The sequence below is a fragment of the Squalius cephalus genome (genome assembly GCF_949319135.1).
Source record: "Squalius cephalus genome assembly, chromosome: 1".
Classification (NCBI taxonomy): domain Eukaryota; kingdom Metazoa; phylum Chordata; class Actinopteri; order Cypriniformes; family Leuciscidae; genus Squalius; species Squalius cephalus.
Genome location: NC_137122.1, coordinates 66,389,521 through 66,410,578, shown reverse-complemented (window position 1 = coordinate 66,410,578; position 21,058 = coordinate 66,389,521). Strand labels below are relative to the sequence as shown.

At 37.1% G+C, this 21,058-nt stretch overlaps 2 protein-coding genes across 2 annotated transcripts in view; both read right to left on the bottom strand.

Annotated features, from left to right (window-relative positions):
• Positions 1–21,058, bottom strand: part of LOC307159631 (uncharacterized protein) — a 732,752-nt gene that overhangs the window by 453,090 nt on the left and 258,604 nt on the right. The gene's annotated exons all lie outside the window — the stretch shown is intronic.
• Positions 5,326–20,903, bottom strand: LOC307166418 (NACHT, LRR and PYD domains-containing protein 3-like; the record flags this gene model as incomplete). Its single annotated transcript, XM_079884768.1, has 10 exons — positions 5,326–7,160; positions 7,255–7,450; positions 9,654–9,738; positions 10,001–10,105; positions 11,134–11,241; positions 19,052–19,218; positions 19,473–19,633; positions 19,864–20,025; positions 20,582–20,699; positions 20,856–20,903. 10 exons carry the CDS (start codon positions 20,901–20,903, stop codon positions 5,326–5,328), a joined length of 2,985 nt encoding a protein of 994 aa, XP_079740894.1.

The window sequence follows — 21,058 nt, the reverse complement described above, 5'->3', positions numbered from 1 at the left end:
TTGGGTCCCAATGACTACCATAGTATATTTTTTTCCTACTATGGTAGTCATTGGGACCCAAAAACTGTCTGGTTACTGACATTTTTCTAAATATCTTCCTTTCTGTTCAGCAGAAGAAAGAAATTCATACAGCTTTGAAACAACATGAGGGTGAGTATATGATGACAGAAATTTCATTTTAAAAGTGAACTTCTCCTTTAACTTCAAGTTCTATGATAAATCCATAGGAAACTTAAATACAATGTTTTCCAACAAATTATGATTGTGATTAGGGCTGCGTTGGGCTGCGTTGTCAATGTACATAAGTAGATTTAAAGGTTTAGTTCACTTTAAAAAAAACTTTTGCTGATAATTTACTCACCCCCATGTCATCCAAGATGTCCATGTCTTTCTTTCTTCAGTCGAAAAGAAATTAAGGTTTTTGATGAAAACATTCCAGGATTTTTCCCTATATTATGGTCTCCAATGGGACCCAAACGGTTCAAGGTCCAAATGACAGTTTCAGTGCAGCTTCAAAGGGCTTTAAACGATACCAGACGATGAATAAGGGTCTTATCTAGCGAAACGATCGCTCATTTCAAAAATAAAGACAAGTTTTATAAGCACAAATGCTCGCCTTGCTCTGTTCTGTGATGCGCTTTAGTGACGTCACGTAATACGCAATTACGTTTAAAACGTCACGCTTGAAAAATTTCTGTCCTGAAGAAAATTTTCTTTTAAGCTTTTTAAGATGAAGACACACAGGATACGCACACGAAATGGGCATTTTAAACGATAAACTGACACAAATACATTTGAATATGTGTATATGGTCCTCCTTCCGCACATTTGTAAACACGTCAAACGTGACCTTTTCAACGTAATTGCGTATTACGTGACGTCACTAACGCGCATCACATAACAGAGCAAGGCGAGCATTTGTGCTTATAAAACTTAAACTTTTTTATTTATTTTTGAAATGAGCGATCGTTTCGCTAGATAAGACCCTTATTCATCGTCTGGTATCGTTTAAAGCCCTTTGAAGCTGCACTGAAACTGTCATTTGGACCTTGAACCGTTTGGGTCCCATTGGAGACCATAATATAGGGAAAAATCCTGGAATGTTTTCATCAAAAACCTTAATTTCTTTTCGACTGAAGAAAGAAAGACATGGACATCTTGGATGACATGGGGGTGAGTAAATTATCAGCAAAAGTTTTTTTAAAGTGAACTAATCCTTTAAGAACTGCATACTTTACACCTAAGAAATCATTTATCATTAGATCTGTTTTTGACAGCACGTTTTGTTAATTTCTGTGCATTTTGCTCAAGCACTGATCAAACTTTTGAAACTTTGTCCATTTTTTGCTGCAGAGGGGATCCTGCCAGTCCAAAGTGAACTCCTGATGGACATTGAAGTACTCCTGCAGAGCTTGTATCTTCGACACCATGCGCATTAGAAACTCCACTGAGTGCTTTCCTTCACCAAGGCAGGACCCAGTGACTCATTACTGTTGATCGGTCAGGGGCAGGTCATTTTTTGTTTCATGTTTATTCATTCCTCCATGGATTACCAGCCATATATATGGACACATGCTGTATTCTCAAGATATATGCTGTTTGGTAGGAATAGAGAAAATGATATGTTTAGTCTGTTTTCAAATGGTATGTCAAATTTTCTCATTGTTTATCAGTAATATTCACTACCTTGGTTATATATGAGCATCTTTAGATTTTTCTATATTTAGCGGTTGCAAATGTAAAATGTACGGTAAACTATTTATGTTCCTCATATTGTACTGTATTTTTAGCGGTAAAATACCGGCAGCTGTGGTTGCCAGGAATTTACCGTAAAATGTATCTGGTCAAAATAAAATGCTGTAATTTGTTATACAATTTCACTGTGTTTTTTACTGTCAAAGGTTTTAATAAGGTTTAACATATTTCTGTTATTTTTACAGTTATTTACCATAATAGGGTCTATCCTATTACTGTTAAATTAACAACAAATTACTGTATATATTATTATATTATAACTTTTTTTTTACTGCAAATATCCGTAAAAAGCTATGGAAAGTTGCATTTTTTACATAAAAACACTGTATAATTGACAAATATATTTGTTTTTTTCTACCATGATTTTGGTAAAAAAAATACGTTGTCTACTGTAAAATTTAGGGTTACGAAACCAGTATACCGTATTGTCTTTTACGGATTCCACATTTTTTTCACGGTATATTCCTGGCAACCACAGCTGCCGGTATTTTACCGTAAATTTGACAGTTTTTTTTTTACAGTGTAGCCTTCTAAAAAACTTCTCTGAAATCCTCCCCTGACATAGTCACACAATAGGCATCATAAAATGCATACTTTTCGAGATATCATCCTCAGACTTGAAATGTAGCATGACCACAGTTGTGGCTACACTTTAGTTGTGGTTATAAGTTGCTATCCTAAATTCAAATTATATTTTTATACATTTAATAAATATATTCTTAATATTTGTTGTTTTTGTTTTTATGTTTGAGCTTATATATCTCAATATTAATAACAGTCTGGTTAATTTTGAGTCTTGAACTATAAACTCTCAAGGGTTGGCTTTCTAAATATATGTGTGTTATGTGTCTATTCAGAATGACTTATGAGCAGCAACCTTTTTATTTTGGGTATGTCATGTATGCAGCACTTGCCAAAATTGGGGGTGATGAGCAAGGGGTTAATGTTAATAAAACAACACAATGCAAAGAGAAAATCACTCACTGCCCTTGACTGATAACTTTACTAATAGCTTTAATAAGTATCAATGTATAATTTATACAGTGAAGTCCGTTTTGTTTTATTTTCATATTTGTTCATTTAATTACTTTCTTCAATGCTACTGTTAAATACACCTACTGTAGCTGAAAATATAAAGCACTGTTTAGCCTATTTAATTTGTATATTAAGTTGTGTATGTGTAATGTGTATCTTTGATCTTAATATTTAATAACAAAGAAAATAATGACAAATATTTTTATATTTTGTTACCTAAGGCTTTGTTTTTAAAATAGTGACATTAGATTGGCTGTAATGCTAAGTCACAAAATAGTAAAACCAACATAAAAAGAATCGTGATAAAATCGTGAATCGTGATTTTCCTGAAAAAAATCGTGATATGATATTTTTGCCATATCGCCCACACCTAACCTAAGAACCTAAGAAATTGTATTTGTATTATTTCAAGATTAAGTTTAACCAACGACTGATGCCGATATCTTAGAGAGCAGGGTGATCAATGGGTGATATATCATTAATTTAAAGATAGTAAAAAAGCATCCATAACAATTACTGAAATTACATTTATAGTTTATTTTACTTAATATTTACTAAATAAATTAAAAAAAACATTGAAAAAAAAACATTTTGAACTTTTTTTGTAGAAAAAACAACTTTAAATGTGTATATCACATATTATACAACAGGCTTTTGATAAATGTTTATTTGTAAATCTCTCAATCTACATATTACATTACATTATTATTACATTAAACTACAGAATTACTGATAAAAATAAGCATTTAAAATGTCTAATTACTAGGAGATACAGAGGGACTGTCACGGTGTGGTGCAGGCAGAAGAAGACGAAGGAGAATCTAAAGTTCCAATGCAAACATTTACTCACAATATAAATAATACAGGTACATAGAAGACGGGCAGAAGGTTCACACACACTAAATACGACGGAGATCGGACAAGGACTGACTGAAAAGAATGGAACTTAAATGCAAACACACATTACACTGATTAACAGAACACAGGTGAGATAGATGGTCGACCGATATTGTTTTTTGATGGCCGATGCCGATATCTTAGAGAGCAGGATGGCCGATAGCCGATGTAAAGCCGATATTATTATTATATACTTTATATTTATTTTAATCAATATTTTATAAATTTTAAATAAATTAGAAATAAATTATAAAACAAATCTTTAAAATACACATGCTTAGATGGCAACTTCTTGAATCTGCAATCCTATTACAGTATTTTTCACAAATAAAGTAATTGTTTAAAAATATATGAATGTTAATAAAAAGGAAGCAAACACTGTAACAGGGCACTCAGTAATCTGGTAATATTGTGCGCACTGGTAATCATATTTTTGCAAATAAAGACAAGGTAACGCTAATATTGCATACAGCACACAGTGAAAACTATATGAATATGACACAGTGGCCAACTGGATATAGCACAGCATATTTTAATATGAAGGATTTATAGTTTTTCGATCGCGTCTCCTGTGAAGCTGATCTTCTCTTCGCATTCACTCACTTCACTCGACCGTCACTCGCAGTCACACGTTTATCAGGCTACAAATGCACACCTTACAAGATATCACAGCTGGATTCCATTAAATCTGCAAGGTTTGTGATATTAAATGTTTATTAGATATTCAGAGATTTGTTTAAATGAGAAAGATGTGCATTTGCTGAATGTTGACGAGTAAATGAGAAAGTATTTTAGCCTGATTGTTTGCCTTTTCTGTTACAAATAATATAAAAGCAACACTTTACTTTTTCGCATACCATTTACTTTCTTTGTTTACCAGTTCTGTCTAACAAAGTATTAGATTTGACTGACAGAGATTGTAAACTAATGAAGACGGAGAATGTGAGTGAGCGCTGTGTGATCAGGCGCTGGTGTTCTCAGCACCGCCCGTCAAAATAAAAGTCCGGAGCGCCCGTCAAAATAAAAGTCCCGCTTCCAACACATCGGCCAATCAGAAAAACGTATCGGCCGATGCCGATATTTTAAAAGTGCCAAATATCGGCCTATATATCGGCCTTGGCGATATATCAGTCGACCACTAATGACGATGATGACTAAACAGGTGACACAACTGAACTGATAATGACGGTAACCATAGAAAGGCAAATAGGAACCAAGCAAAACTCGAACTGAAAGTCCAAACAAACGCTGACACGTGACAGGGACAACTAATATATGATGTGGTAATATATATGTACTTTATTTAAGCCTGTTTTATAAAAATCTCAATGTTTTATATTATAACCTTTCAGAATTTCATCTTACTTGTTGGCAATATAAATAACATCTGTACCAAATTACATTATTTCCCCCACATTATTTCCCCAATTATTTTTCCACAAGTATGAGTTTGAGCTAATATATAATTCTATACAAGTCATTAAAGTCTGGTACACACAAAAAAAATTCAGACTATTATTTCATATGTCAGGCTTTACAGGGATAAGTTCATGTTCATGATGAGGAATCACTATAGAGTAATGTAGATAAAGACATTTTTCAGATGAGAGCAAAACATGACAAAATATATTAAAATACTTACAGAGCTCTTCTGGAGGTTTTGATGACTGCCGATAATCTGATGAGACACTCGTCTGATTTCTTGAATTTCTGAAGCTCAAACTCCTCCAGCTCTTCCTCTGATGTCAACAACACAAAAACTAAAGCAGACCACTGGGCAGGTGAAAGGTCACCAGATGAGAGACTTCCTTTGCTAAGGTGGGTCTGAATCTCCTTCACCAGAGTTTGGTCGTTCAGTTCATTCAGACAGTAGAACAGATTGATGGATCTCTCTGCAGGAAGATTTTCTTCTAATTTCTGCTTGATGTACTGAACTATTTCCTTGTTGCTCTGGTCATTGCCGTCTTGCTGTGTCAACAGACCTCGTAAGAGTCCTCGATTGGACTGGAGTGACAGACCGAGGAGGAAGCGAAGGAAAAGGTCCAGGTGTCCATTGTCACTCTCGAGCGCCTTGTCCACTGCAGTCTTGAGGAAATCAATCAAGGTTTCATTTCTGTTTTCCTGTTCTGTAGACTCATGATCAAACACACTTGTCTTGTTGATGTCTAGAAACAGATGTGCATAAAGGGCTGCAATAAACTCTTGAATGCTCAAGTGAACAAAGCAGTACATGGTACCAAGAACAATCCCCGTTTCCTCCTTAAAGATCTGGGTGCACATGCCTGAGTACACTGATGCCTTATAGACGTCAATACCACAGGCTTCCAGGTCTGTGTCATAGAAGATCAGGTTGTTTCTTTCCAGCTGATGAAATGCCAGTTTCCCCAGTGAAAGGATGGCGTCTTTATCCCAGAAAACATCTGGTGTGTATTCTCCATCATACTTTCGGCGGCTCTGCTGGATCTGAAAGTGGAGAAAGTGTGTGTACATTTGTGTCAGAGTCTTGGGAGTGTCTTCAGTGTTTGATTCCTGCAGGGTTTTAGAGATCGCATCAGCCTGAGTGTTTTTCACATCATTATTTCTTTTCTCCTCCAGAATGTTCTGGAGAACAGTGGCTGAAATCCAGCAGAAGACTGGGATGTGGCACATGATAAAGAGACTCTTTGATTGTTTAATGTGATCTATGATTGTGTTGGCCTGATTCTCATCGGTGAATCTTTTTTTGAAGTACTCTTGCTTCTGTGCGTCACTGAATCCTCGTATCTCTGTCAGCCGGTCGATACAGTCAGGAGGAATCTTACTGGCAGCTGCTGGTCTGGTGGTGATCCAGATGAGAGCAGAAGGAAGCAGATTTCCCTTCATGAGGTTCGTTAGGAGAACATCCAGAGAGGCTGGTGACGATACATCACGCCACGTCTCATTACAATCAAACTTCAGAGGAAGGCGACATTCATCCAGTCCATCAAGGATAAACAGCACTTTGAATCGATTCCTTCTTGTAAGGTTCAGTCCTTTTGTCTCTGGGAAAAATTGAGTTACAAGGTTCATCAAACTTAGTTTTTCTTTCTCCTTTAAGTTCATCTCTCTGAATGGAAGAGGAAATATGAAGCTGATATCTTGATTTTCTTTTCCTTCAGCCCAGTCCAGAACAAACTTTTGCACAGAGACTGATTTCCCGATGCCAGCGACTCCTTTTGTCAGTACAGTTCGGATCTCCTCGTCTTGTTCAGGAGCTTTAAACAAATTTGTGCATTCAACCTGTTTCTCTTGTGCTTCATGACGCCTGGAAGCAACTTCAATCTGTCTCACCTCATGTTCAGTATTGACCTGTTCACTGCCGCCCTGAGTGATATAGAGATCTGTGTAGATGTTATTCAGAAGTGTGGAGTCACCTTGCTTCGCAATTCCTTCAAACACACATTGATACTTCTTCTTTAGGCCACATTTCAGCTGATGAATGAAGAGCAGCTCATCTAAACACAGGAACAGAAAATAGACAGTTTTAGTCTTCCTTTTCTCTCCTACATTTATAAGAGACAATCAGACAGATGATCATGAGTCTCTTACCTTCTAGAGCATCAGCAGCTTCATCTCGCTTCATCTCTCTCAGGTAATGTAGTGTGAGATCAAGAGCTGATTCTTTGATACTGGATCTGTTCTCAATAAAGTCCTTCACAAAGTGTTCTGTGTTCTCCTTTTGTAATATTTTCTTAAACTTCTCCAGCTCATTCTTCAGAAATGTGATTATTTTGCTCTCAAGATCCTACAAACAAAAGTAAGAGAAAAGACACAATTTAAACCAAATTGTACATCTACATTTTGTCAACACAATTTATTCTATAACTATAATATCTATAAAAAAAATCCAGTTAAAAGACTAACATGTTAACCAGCTGATATTTTTAACAAATAGAAAAATAAAAAATATATAAGTTGTAACGCAAAGAAGATGGTCAGATTACCAGCTCTCTCTCTATATGTTTAAACTACTGAAATTACCCTGTGATCGAATTGCCTCTAGTCTGGGACTTAATTAACTTACTGGAATCGTCATTCACAAACATCTCTATTCATTTTGAATAACCACACACAGCACATAGTGTTTCTCGCTGATTAAAGCTATTTGACATTCCAATCAACAAACGGACTCTGTCCTTCTTGGACTGTCTACAAACAACAGAAAACATTTTGTTTTATTGCTTACACGGGAAGTCACGACACAAGGCGCCACGATGTCTGAGATTACGCAGATCCCCTAGGGATATTCTTAGACACTGATTTACACTTAAACACTGATTTACACGTCAGAAAACAACAAGACTTTGTCCGGCCAGATGCGCTGGCTGATGATCTCATCAAACCCAACACACACACATAGACAAGAGAGCAAAAGTTCAGCTGCGAGCGTGAACTCTCAGCCTCGGTCAGCACACACACACACACACAGAAACACACACGGATCCTACCACGTGTGATCAAAATCATTTGGTACAATGTTTAAAATGTATTTTCTTGATGTGTGCATGATCCCTTGTCCCAAATATTATGCCTATATAGCGTTATTGGTTTGTAATCAATTTGATGTGACTATAATCGCGAGAAATCATGTATCTGTGTGTAATTAGGTCATAGAATTGCCATTCGTGGTATCGTCTTGTTCCAGAAATCCCAACGGTCTTGAATTTTTAACACAACATATCAGAGGATGCATTGTTTTATTAATACCAGTGATATTAATGTTACAAACGAATCTATCGTTCCAATTTCTAAGAGTAAGGGGCGTATAGATCTCGAAACGTCAGGAGGTGGGCCCGATCCGTTGTTAAAGACGATTGGCCCACGTACGTGAGAGGGCGTGAGTTTGGCCCCTTCAAAATATCATGCTTCCCTTCTCTCTTTCTCTTCCCCTTCGCTCTTCTCTCATCGATCGCTTCTTCTATCATCGATCCCTCTGAACTACTCCTCTCCTCCCCGGCAACGCTTCTCCAGGAATCTCTGGAAAGGCTTTGGCCTTCTTCTCGGACCAACACATGTTCGAGTCGTAGCTGCCGGTCTCTGCAACTAAGCTCATACGTGCCTCTTCCCTCCCGGAAGACGAATCTGAACTTTCTCGGTAACGTTACATTCAGTGAGCCTTTTTAAACTTCCCGCGACACCGGAAGACGCAGCAGAAACAGGACACCGTCCGCGCGTTCCTGCCTCTCAGCATCACCCGAACAGATGACAAACTTGCAAGTATATTTATCTGATAAAAGCTTTTCCAGGTGTCTCGTGAACTTAGGTTTCTGTATGTAATAATTACTAGCTTTTCCCTTCTCTTTATTCTTTCTTTCTTTCTCTCATTTCATTCATTCTGATCATGTATGTTTTTGTTTGGTTAAATGTTTGTTTGTTTTATTGTTTGTATTTTTCCGTACATTTATATTCGTAGCTCATATAATCTCTAGTGTTGCATTTATTAAAATCCATATATACTTTTAACTGTCTCTGTGTTTGAAAGCCCGCTTTTATAAAGTCAATGAAACAAAAGATCTAGCTACAAGCTCAATATACAGACTACATTGAGTAGTTTTAATTAATAAACTCAGAAAGTTTGATGTTCGTGGCCAGAAGATGAAACTTTCTCGGAGTTTGTAAATACCCCTTCTTAACTGTGATGATCTTACATTTATTCGCTGGACGAATAACGTTAACTGATGATCAGACCAGTTACAGAACAAGGTAATCTTGATAAAATGATCAAATAAATGTACATGCGACTTATGAATTATGACCATGAGTCATAATTATTAATATTTTCAAAATTCCCTATATTCTTGAGCTAATTCACATTAACCCAAAGCCATAGTCGCTACAAAGTGCTTCAGAGGAAAAAATGGATCTGGAGGAATTAAATAAAATGTCTTTGTTCAATAACATATTTGTTTGTTAGAATATTAAACATTTATAAAAATGTGTTTTCCTACTTGGAAGATTCCTCGAAGATTGTCTTTGAAATTCTCGTGGTTCCTGTGAGTCTGAACGTCTGAGTCTAATGTCTCATATTGAAGCCTGTAATCAAATAAATCAAATAAATACTGATTTTCCAGGCAAAATTTCACAGAAAGAGAAAAAGCATTAGCTGTGAATACTCTGATAAATATTTATCAGATCAAATATTTATCAGAGTAGTCAATAAGAAATATCATGATAAATGATTCAATGATAAATAATGATAAATATTGGATCTAAAAATGTTTCATGATTGGTATTCGCTGATACAACTTTTAAACACAGACAACGTGTGACAAAAAATTTGAAACTTATGAAATACCTTTTATTAGATGATGGTGTTTTCTCACTGAAGTTTGGTCCATAACCTTTAGACTGATCACTCTTCAGAGACACAGAGCTGGACACATGTGAGCCTGATCTTACACTGATGATACAAAGAACAGAGAGAAAACACTTTACTACAGGAGATACTTTAGTCTCATTTGAAAAGGTTTAATGTTGCAAATAGTAATTAAATGCAGTATAGCTGTGCATTTGTCCATTTATGACTACAGTCGGATGGATAAATATATATATGTAACAGGTACAGAAAGTGTACTGTTAAATGTATGTATAGTTTATTAGAATTCTCACAAAATTGTTCGTTTACATGTACCTGATATGACTGCCTAAGTGAAATGAGTAACTTTCCCTTTAATTGATGTGATGTCATGAGTCAATACAATTTCCTGTTCTGTCCCCTCCTCTTCCTCTTTGCATTGGTGATGAAGTGGAGAGGTGAGGTTATTTTGGGCTCTTATAATCTTATTTAATCCTAATTTTAATTGTTGTTTTTATGCCTATATTTTCACTCTAATTTATGTATATAATATTATTTTATCTATCTGTGTGGTTATTTTTGTCATTTCACCCCGATTGAGCTATATTTTTGCATCTGTGCCTAAATGTGAAACGAGAGCACATGTGACAACTGCACATCACATTTGTTTTATAGAGCTAAAGAGAGCGAATTTCACTAAGAGGCTGATTACATGTGTTTGTACATCAGGTATGTTTATTGTTCTGTGATCTCTTCCTCTTTGCATTGGTGATGAAGTGGAGAGAGCTAAAGAGAGCGAATTTCACTAAGAGGCTGATTACATGTGTTTGTACATCAGGAATAAAAGATCGGTGAAACTGCGAATGCTGTCTTGTTCTTCTCATATCAACCTAAACACAACGCAGACAACAGACCAGTTACATATACATGTTTAGTTTCATGATCTATTTTCCATAGTGTATTTGTGTCTCCTTGTGGCTGCCTGTGTAATTGTGTTACTGGAATGAGTTTCATAAGGTTCTCAGGAACTGAGTTTTATTGAGACTTATTGTTGCATTCAGTCAAGTTCATTCATATACACCACTGTAGACAAATAATACAACAATATAATGCAGTGTAAACACACAAAATACCTTTTATTAGATGATGGTGTTTTCTCACTGAAGTTTGGTGGTACTAAATCTTTAGACTGATCACTCTTCAGAGACACAGAGCTGGACACATGTGAGCCTGATCTTACACTGATTACACAAAGAACAGAGAGAAAATATGAAGGTAAATCAGTAGCAAAACTCGAGAGCACGTAGATGTGAATTTGAGAACTTGTACAATAAATATTCGTACTTGTACATGAACATTTACACTCACAGCTCAAATGTGAAAACCTGTAAAATACAAATCTGAAGTTGAATGTTGAAATTTGCACTCGCAGACAATAGTCACACAAACCTGTATTCTGAATCTGAAGCTGCAGACAAGTAGACACAAATGTGTAAAATGCCATTCACAGAAATACAACGACAGACACAAACTTGTAATATATATTTTGCGTTTAATCTTACATTCACATTCGCGGTACAACTTCAATTAGGCACTTGCAACTTCTCAAATCTGTCACTGCAATTTCAAATTTCGCGCCTTGACTTTTGCTACTCTTTTCGCGATATATCAGGTGCAAAACTAACTTGTCTTGTGCACTTGAAACTCAGAGGCGGTGAGAGAGAAAGGGGGGCGGGAGGAGGGGGGGTCAAAGGAGCCGGTTTATTGGTTGGCACCTAGCCAATGAAATGGGACTTCGATGATGTCACGAAACCCACGTGCACTGAAACGCTATTAGACTGATATTAAAAGAAATAAACAATATTATCAAACTCAGTAAACACCATGCTAATAATGCATACTACAGAAAAGCAGATGAGCACAAAAGCAAAAAGCAGGAAGTTCTTTTTTTTTTTATAAGCCTGAGGTAGTCGTGCTTCTACGGCTGCTGTCTCCTCTGTTACGGCCTCTACTGCGTCCTCATCTGGCTCCAGTGTCCAAAGGACCAGACAGAGTTAGATGACCAGCTTTGTGAGAACACCAATTGGCCCTGTCAAACAAAGCAAAGTGGATGAGGAGTTATCTAAAATGATTGCACTGGATTTTCAACCTTTTTCAATCGTCAGTGACACTGGATATAGAAGATTCTAGAAGGCAATTGATCCATCATACATTTTACTGAACCGAAAGACTATATCAAACACTCTGATGCCACAGCTCTACAGCAGAATTAAAGAAGAGGTGAAGGTGAAAGTCAGCAATGCCTCTGCTGTGTGTCTGACGACTGATGCCTGGACGTCTCGGACAACTACAAGTTTTATGGCAGTCACTTGTCATTTTATCGATGAACATTTTACTCTTTCATCACCTCTTCTTGACTGCTTTTCATTCACTGACCGACAAACTGCTGACAACCTGGCAGCCGAACTTACAAAGATATGTGAAGAGTGGGAATCTCAAACAAAGTGGTTGCTTGTGTTACTGACAATGCCAGCAACATGAAAGCAGCTTTCCGGAAAGCTGAATGGAAGCACTTGCCATGCTTTGCCCACACATTAAATCTGATTGTGAGGGAAAGCTTAAAGGGGGGGTGAAATGCTCATTTTCACTCAATCTCCTGTTAATCTTGAGTACCTATAGAGTAATATTGCATCCTTCATATCTCCAAAAAGTCTTTTGTTTTATTATATTTTTAAAAGAAAGATGCTTGTACCGAGTCTTTCCGGAAAAAAACGAGCGGCTGGGGGCGGGCCGTGTGGGCGAAGCTTAGCTGTGCTAACGCGCCGAGCTAGTGACAACACACAGAGACATTTGTTCAACAGTTTTACTCACCGTCCGGTTCCAACGCACGACCGCGAACCTTTATCATTGTGACTGCTCGATCCTTAAGCATTAGACGATCTGCAAATCCGTCGATCTGGGCTTTGTTTATAAAACAATCATCGTCGAAATGCAGGGAACAACAGTCTTACACAACTCTGTTTATGCTCAGGAAAACAAACTCCATCCACGGGTTCCTTAACGCTGGGTTCTTTGGGAATCTGTGCAGGGTTGTCTTGCCCTGGCAACCAAAAACACACTTCTTTGGTGACATTGACTTCCCAAAAGCCGGGCAGGGCGCTTTGATGGCGAACTGCTTTCACTCTTTTGCTCTAGTCTACGAGTGCGCGCGCGGCCGCGATCTTACCGGAGAAGTGCCCTTAGGACCCATATAAGGAAATTCCGCTCTATCTTACGTAAGACAGAGCCATACTCGAAAAAAAACTTTCCGAAACTTGTGACAAACCGGAAGGAGTATTTTTGGAACAAAAATACTCCTTCAAACGTACAACTTAGTTTTTGAAACTTTGTCCATGTTTAGCATGGGAATCCAACTCTTTACCAGTGTAAAAAACTCAGTATGCATGAAATAGCATTTCACCCCCCCTTTAAATCACATTCAAGGGACAGTGACACAGTCAAGAGTGTTAATGAGTTTGTCTATCTATGTTTGTCAAGGTCTTGTAATATATATATATATATATATATATATATATATATTATGAATTTCAATATTTTTGTGAGTTGTTTAATAATTCCAAATTGGTTAAATTCATTAATGTGTTGTTTTGTAATATTACATTTAAAGGTGCATAACGCAAGTCTCTGAGTTTTTGCAGAACTATGCCCCCCTCTGGCGACAAATGAAACTGCAACACTGCAACTGAACGTGCATGACGTCACGCCCAGTCTCAAATTCGGCCCGAATCCCTCTTATTTATTTTACTGTACAGGATTATAGAGGCAATCGCAGTGATCAGAGAAGGGCTCATTCAGCCCATCAGGCAATTGTTTAAGCATGTATGGGTTAGAAAAACGGGTATTTTTAACATGAAAAGTTGCATAATGCACCTTTAATATAAATGTCTTTTAACATCTACATTTTATCATTTTATTTGTAGGCCTACTTAAAAAACAACAAAAAACGTTATATCTGAATACAGAATTTTATAAACGCATATAACCTATACACTATATTATCAGAGCATATATGTTCATACATCATTTATATAGAGCATATATGTTCATACCGATACATGGCAACTGCTCAGAATCATTGTCATTTAGAAATAAGATCACGTGGGTGTTTGAATCGAGATCACAATCTTTTAACAAGTAATTGTGCCGCTCTATCATATAGTAGACAAACAAAACTCAAATTTAAGTCATTATTCACTAAAAATCTTTCCCTCTGCTGCCCTGCTTAATCCCCCAACAGCTCCAACGGGACCCCCAGCAGCACTTATTGGACCACCGAAGTCCCCAATTGGACAGTCAGTGTCCCTTTTAGCACCCTCAGTACAACCACAGCAGCCGCTATCCCAGAACCTGGGGAAAAGACCCCACTCCCCAGAAGGACCTTCAGCAGCCTCCCCAGTTTCTCTTGAAAAAGGTCAAAAAGGAGCTATATGAAGAGTATTATAAATAAGTTGTAAGCCCCACAAAACCATACTCTTACTTTGTGTAATGTGAAACTGTAAACAAATTCAGAGTCCAGAAACATTTATTATTATTATAATCCTAAAAAAAAATTACACAACTGTTTTCAACATTAATAATAATAATAAATTACACAGTGTGTCCGTGAGCAAGGCAGTGAAGGTACTTTACTCCAGGGGCTCCAGGGGGATTGTCCCTGTAAATGCACTGTAAGTTGCTTAGGATAAAAGCTTCTGCCAAATGCATATATATTGTCACGGGTGAGAAATCACACAACAAGGTCGCTCAGTGAACAATAGCCCCGGAGGGTGGATTTATTAGTGTTACTTCAAAAAGGGTGAAACGGTGAAACAAGATGAGTGCTGTCCTCGTGGCTGGTGCTCTTGTGAAGTCCTCGTGCTCGTGAAGGTGGGTGTCCAGGCGTGCTCAGTCGGGCTGTCGGTCACTCGCTGCCTTCTGTTAAGTGAGGAACAAAGGGTTAGTACCAGCACGTTCAGCATGAGACAGGTTGTCTGTCGAAGTGAGAAAAGTGGCGGCTTTTACAGCCGCTTGATGATGGGCTGCAGCTGTGACCGATCAGCCCGTGATGAGGACGTGCAGGTGCTGTGCGTTGGTTGCCAGGGCGACGCTGATATGCCCAGAGAGACTCGTCACAATATATATAAATGTTTCTTGAGCATCAAATCATCATATTAGAATGATTTCTGAAGTATCATGTGACACAGAAGACTGGAGTAATGATGCTGAAAATGCAGCTTTGATCACAGAAATGAATTACGTTTAAAAATATAATCAAATAGAAAACAGTTTTTTTTTTTTTTATTGTACAAATATTTCACAATATTACAGTTTTTTGCTGTACTTTGGATCAAATACAGCCTTGGAGCCTTGGAGACCGGAAGTCTTCTTTTAAAACATTAAAAAATCGAACCGTTCTACTGATTTTGGCCACCACTGTATATACATTTTAAAACGATTATATGATTAGAACCTCTCCTCAAATTCCATGAACTGCTGCTGTTTCATTACTTCAATAATGCCTGTGTTTGCCCATATTTTAGGACATTGTTTGGGTGTTTCGGTGTCTTCCTATTCGTGGTGCACAATATATTGACTCACTATCATTATTGCAATATCACGTTGTGCAATATCATATGAAAATGTTGCAGAAAGTATGCAATATTTCGTTTATTTTGTGGAGAGATGTGTCCGTTGACTGTGTGGCTTAGTTGTATTCGATTTAGAGTAATTGTTTCATTGGCCAGTTGCCCTGTCACATGCACTTGACAGAGCAACATGCCCTATAGAACACCACATGATGAGCGTGGCTCTGGGAGACAACGAAAAAATGGAGATCAGAGGCGAAAAATATCAGAAATGGGGCCAATCAACTTTTGTGTTTTTACATATGTTTAAGAATATCTAAATTAATATCGTTATCACAATATTCATGATCAATATTCCAATATCACATTTTGTCAATTTCGTGCAACCCTAACTCCCATAGACACTTTGATGGAAATTGATTTGCAAGATCAACTGTCTATTCAAGGTTATAAAGTTGTGGATACAAGAAGTGTGTCATTTAAAAGTGTGTCAGTGACCTCATAAAGCATTGTATGTGTCGTGTCATTATGACATACAGTTTGTGACTTTACTTTGTCCTGGTTGGAGCTGTCCCTGGATTCCCCTTCCTCTTCAGATGGCACTGTTATTACCAACAGTGTATAGATTACTTTTACTAAGATGCAAACAGATGTCTTTCTTTAACAAGGTAATGTACAGGATTACATTTATAATCTTAGAAATCACATTACAGTTACTATTGTAATCAAATTATCTTTACTTCAGTTACATGAGCACTGGACTTTTGAAAGATATCATGAGAGCTGAGGTGTCTTTTGATCAAGGACCATGTTTTAATATGTTTTTTTGTGAAACACCTTGAATCAGACCTCATGATTTGGTATCTTGCTCTGCTTGTGGTATAGGCTGGTGTGAGATTTCAAAGTAACACAAAAGTAATTAGTAAATCTAATTACTGTATTGCTCTTGCAATGGGAAGTGTAATAAAATTACATATGTAAGGTCAATTAGATGACAAATGTCTATGTAGCCACTTAGCCATATGACCACAGAATAAAAACACTTAATTATGAACTATAAAAGTATGGGATGGGAGGATGGACACTGGATATCTGTAATGATTTTTAATGTAACTCACCTCTGTATTTTAATTCATATTAAATCAGGTCACTCTGAAACACTCTTTTATTAGGTTAGGGTTTGCGAAAAAGAAACGTTCCAAGAGGCCCACAGTGACATCTGTGATTCAAATAAGTCAAAATAAACATTTCATTAATGAATTTGGCTACTGTGTCCAACAAATACATTTTAATTAACATTTATACATTAGACCACTTCATGTGTCTTTGAAATGCATGCATGACACAAGCGCTGAGTGGGCAGAGTGAATTCTTTTATTTTGTCGTATTTCATTATTATGATTAAACCAAACACATCACTGGAAAGGTGTTGATCAGCCGAGTAACAGCATTGCAATCTGAAGGCTGTACCTGGCTCCTGCTTTGAAATATTGACCTCTGAACTTTGACATTGATGCATGTTGTGAGTCTTATAATTCAGCAACTGAATGGGCTACAATGATGAAACCAACTGTTATATAAAGCTCTTGAATGCTTCCATCATGAGGGCTACCGTTTGGTGCGATCACCAATAGGGGACATCACCAAAAATTTTAACTGAATCTCACCTAGTTATTATTTATAATTTAAAATTTTGACCAAACTACTGTGTTTCACATCCACCCATACCCATGAGTGCACTCTCAGTTTTATAGTCCAGACATCCATTTACATGTTTTAGTCATTTACAAAAACAAAACTACAATTCCCTGCTGCAGCAGATTACAACGTGATAGACAGCCCGTTAAATATGTAGTTCTTCTGGTTGGCAAACTAGGGTTGTGAGTAAGTAGGGTTTCAAAAAGAACTATAGTATAAAGTAACTTCCTAACAGACATGCTACTGCAAAAGCACAATACGTGTTGTATTAATTCAGCCCAAAAACATCGTCTTATGGTTATTATTATTAGCCAAAATTGCTTGTTTGGGAGATTCATACTAGTTGCTAAGGTAACCGTAATGGCGCAGGCGCGTAGCCTGACCACAGAAACGGAAGTATGTAAAGAAATATGAATAACTGATATTGCCAACAAATAATTTAAAAATATGTCATCCTTTATTAAAATTTGTGTTTTCATGTTGAAATCCAGGCACTAGATGCTAGGGGCGTTTTCGCTGACATTTTGGAGAGGCAGGGTACACTCTGGACTGGTCGCCAGTCCATCACACAACCACTCACACTCCCATTCACACCTAGGGCAATTTTAGAGTCTCCAATGAACCTATTCTATTCGTTTTCTTTATGCTAAATATTTTCAACTTATGTTTTTATACAGAAAATAATGATAAAAATAACATTATTTACATTAGCACTTTTTAAAAAAATTTATGTAGGCCTAAAGAACAAAGTGATATGTGATACAAAGACCACAAGGACATTCATACATTAATTCATGTCTACCATTTTATACATACATATATTTAAGAAAATAGCCTATAATTGTAAGCTGATATTTACAACACCAGTTGTCTAGTGTTAATTCTTGTATCCAGAGCAAAGTTATTCAGCAGGATAATGAAAAACTTATCTTATTTATGGCTATAATTTAGTATTTACTAATTAATACAACCCATAACTATATACCTACTTGACAATTAGCATGTAAAAATTTTATTTTGTGCAATTACACACCCTGTGAAATATACCCTGTGAACAACTGGCATACAATGTTAAGATGAAAATTAAAAATCAGTAATTTAACATCTTATTTTCAAGAAGACAAATCAAAACAACAGCTCAGCATGAACTAGTTTGCATGCATGTACAACATATTTTTATAGTTACCTCAAGTAATGCCATGGTAAATTAGTTCCTTTTCTTGCCAAGATAACAGCAGCAATAACAACAGGAAATACTACACTTAAGACTCAACTATGGGTATTGATCAGTCATTTCTGTAAAGTATTTAATGTAGTGACATGTACAGTAAATAGTTCATTCAAAAAGTATCCACAATCACTGTGAATAAAACAATCAAACTATTACATTAATGTAAGTGTAACATTTTTGTACAGTAAAGGTCATTATGTTGACAAGATGAGATGGGCAAAGCTTGGGAAAGTCACAACTGCAAGAGGCTGTTGTCATTCGTAAACTCTAGCACCACACTTGACTGTAGAAATAGTCCATGAAACATCGGAGGTGAAACTTAAAAACCGACCTGCTGTTTGTGAACTGAGGTAACAATAGTCCAAAATAAAAGCACTGTATAAGACATCCATTACACTTCAAAAAGTTTTTTTGTTTTCCTTGAAACACACCTGCAGTCCAGTCATAATTGACACGCACGCAGTCTAAATGCATCCGACCAGTTAAGCACTCATTTACACTGCCTCAAAATCACTGTCATCTGAACTCTCAAAATCAACTTCTTCATGGTCCTCTGGTATCTCTTCGGGCCCATCCTCCAGCAGAGAAGCAGCATTTGGTCCTAAAGCCAGGCTGTAACTTGAGCAAACGACTTGGAACTTCTCCTCTACATCTGCAAGCCTTTTCTGAAGAAGACACAGGAGCCCGTGATGACCCTCTTCACTTAAACTGCCTAGAAGGAAAAATTAAAAGCGAGGCATGACAATACTTCCATTGTTGTTGAGCTATTCATTAACTGACTTTACTAAAGAACTACAGACCATTTAGATCCAGCCACAAGGAATCCATAATGTAACACTTGAGGATCTCAAAATGAGTGGGGTTTTATAGGATGCCCAAAAGCATTACAGCAAGAATGTAATAAAAGTTAGCATCTTACCACTGTTTCTGATATCACTGTCCTAATGTTTCCAGACAGCTCTCTGAGATAGGTGCAGTGCTGTCTCATCTCCCTCATCACAATGATCTTTTCCTCTTGAAGCCGCACTTTTGACATGTACACATCAAAAATCTTCTTCTTGGTGAGGATGTTGCTGGATTCTGAAGTCACACAAATAACATCCCTTCGATTAAAATTTGACCAGTACAGTCTAAACAGCAGGCAAAACACAAGTAGTGTATGAACATCCCATATACTGGTGCAGAGTGCAAAAATGTAATAGAAATGTAATCAGATAAAATGTGGCATATGTTTACAGTACTGTAGCATATACAACATATCATTAGTTTAAGCACACACACACACACCTTAGAGAGAAATTGCTACTTACCACTGCTGTGCACTTCCCACGGCCATATTAGACTGTCTCCTCCCCCCACGGAGAAACCACTCTCCACCTTCTCCTCAACGATGCGCTCCTCATCTGGCACCTGCTCTTCTCTTCCCACAATTTTCTTCGACGCAAGTGTCGAATTTTGTTGCTGTCTATAAACTTTAAAAAACACAGAAAACATGATGCACAAGCATGTGTATACAGATATCAGAAAGTTATTAAAAGGCATAATAGGCCTAATATCTGTAAAATTAAAAAAGGAAGACATTTTAAAATTAAGGACCTAAAAACACTATAATACCCAAACAATCCACTGCAATTAGACATCTGCAATAATAAAAAAGACACAAATATTAGATGAGTTTTCAACATACCAGTGTGATTATAAAGGCTGGCTTTTTTTTGATGAACACCAAGAAACATTTGTTCAATTGATTTCTGAAGGTTATGTTGGTCATCACATCTGGTACCCACAGAATCTTAAAGCAACAACAATAATACAAGTAAATTATTATGATGTCTTGGAAGTTCAAGTTTATTTAGAGCCCCAAATCACTGTTAACAGTGTCAAAAGAGTTTTACAAGCCCACAAGTTTATATCAAACAAAAACAGGACAACGCCCCCTTACTTAATCCTTATGCATGGCAAAGATTCTCACTTATACAATTGCAGTATTAGTAAACTACTTAGAAGAATGTCCATAAAATACTGTACCGTCAGTAGCCCATTGTCTGACATCATGTACCCACTGATGCACGATGTTCTCAGGACACCCCAGTTCACTGCTCAAATCCTCCAGTTTCTGAGACTCAGCCTCAGCCTTTTTCAAAGTCTGGTGTAAAAAAAAGAAAGATTTTTGACTTTGCAATCTTAAACTAGACCCAGTTCCGGTTGTGGGACAAACGGGGACTGGAACACAGACAAAGTGTCCCAAAAAGAAGCTGCACAGAGCCCGTGTGTACTCTCACACACAAAAACAGACAGTGACCCTGCCAAAAGGACTGATTGGAGCCAAGTGCACTGCACAAGTGACCATAGGTAACAAAGACTGCAGATGCTTGTTGGATTCAGGCTCTCAAGTAACAACGATCCCCAACTCTTTCTATTTAGAGAACCTGTCTCACTTACCTATGAATTCTTTGAATGACCTGCTTGAAGTGGAAGGAGCCAACGGCCAAAGCGTCCCTTACC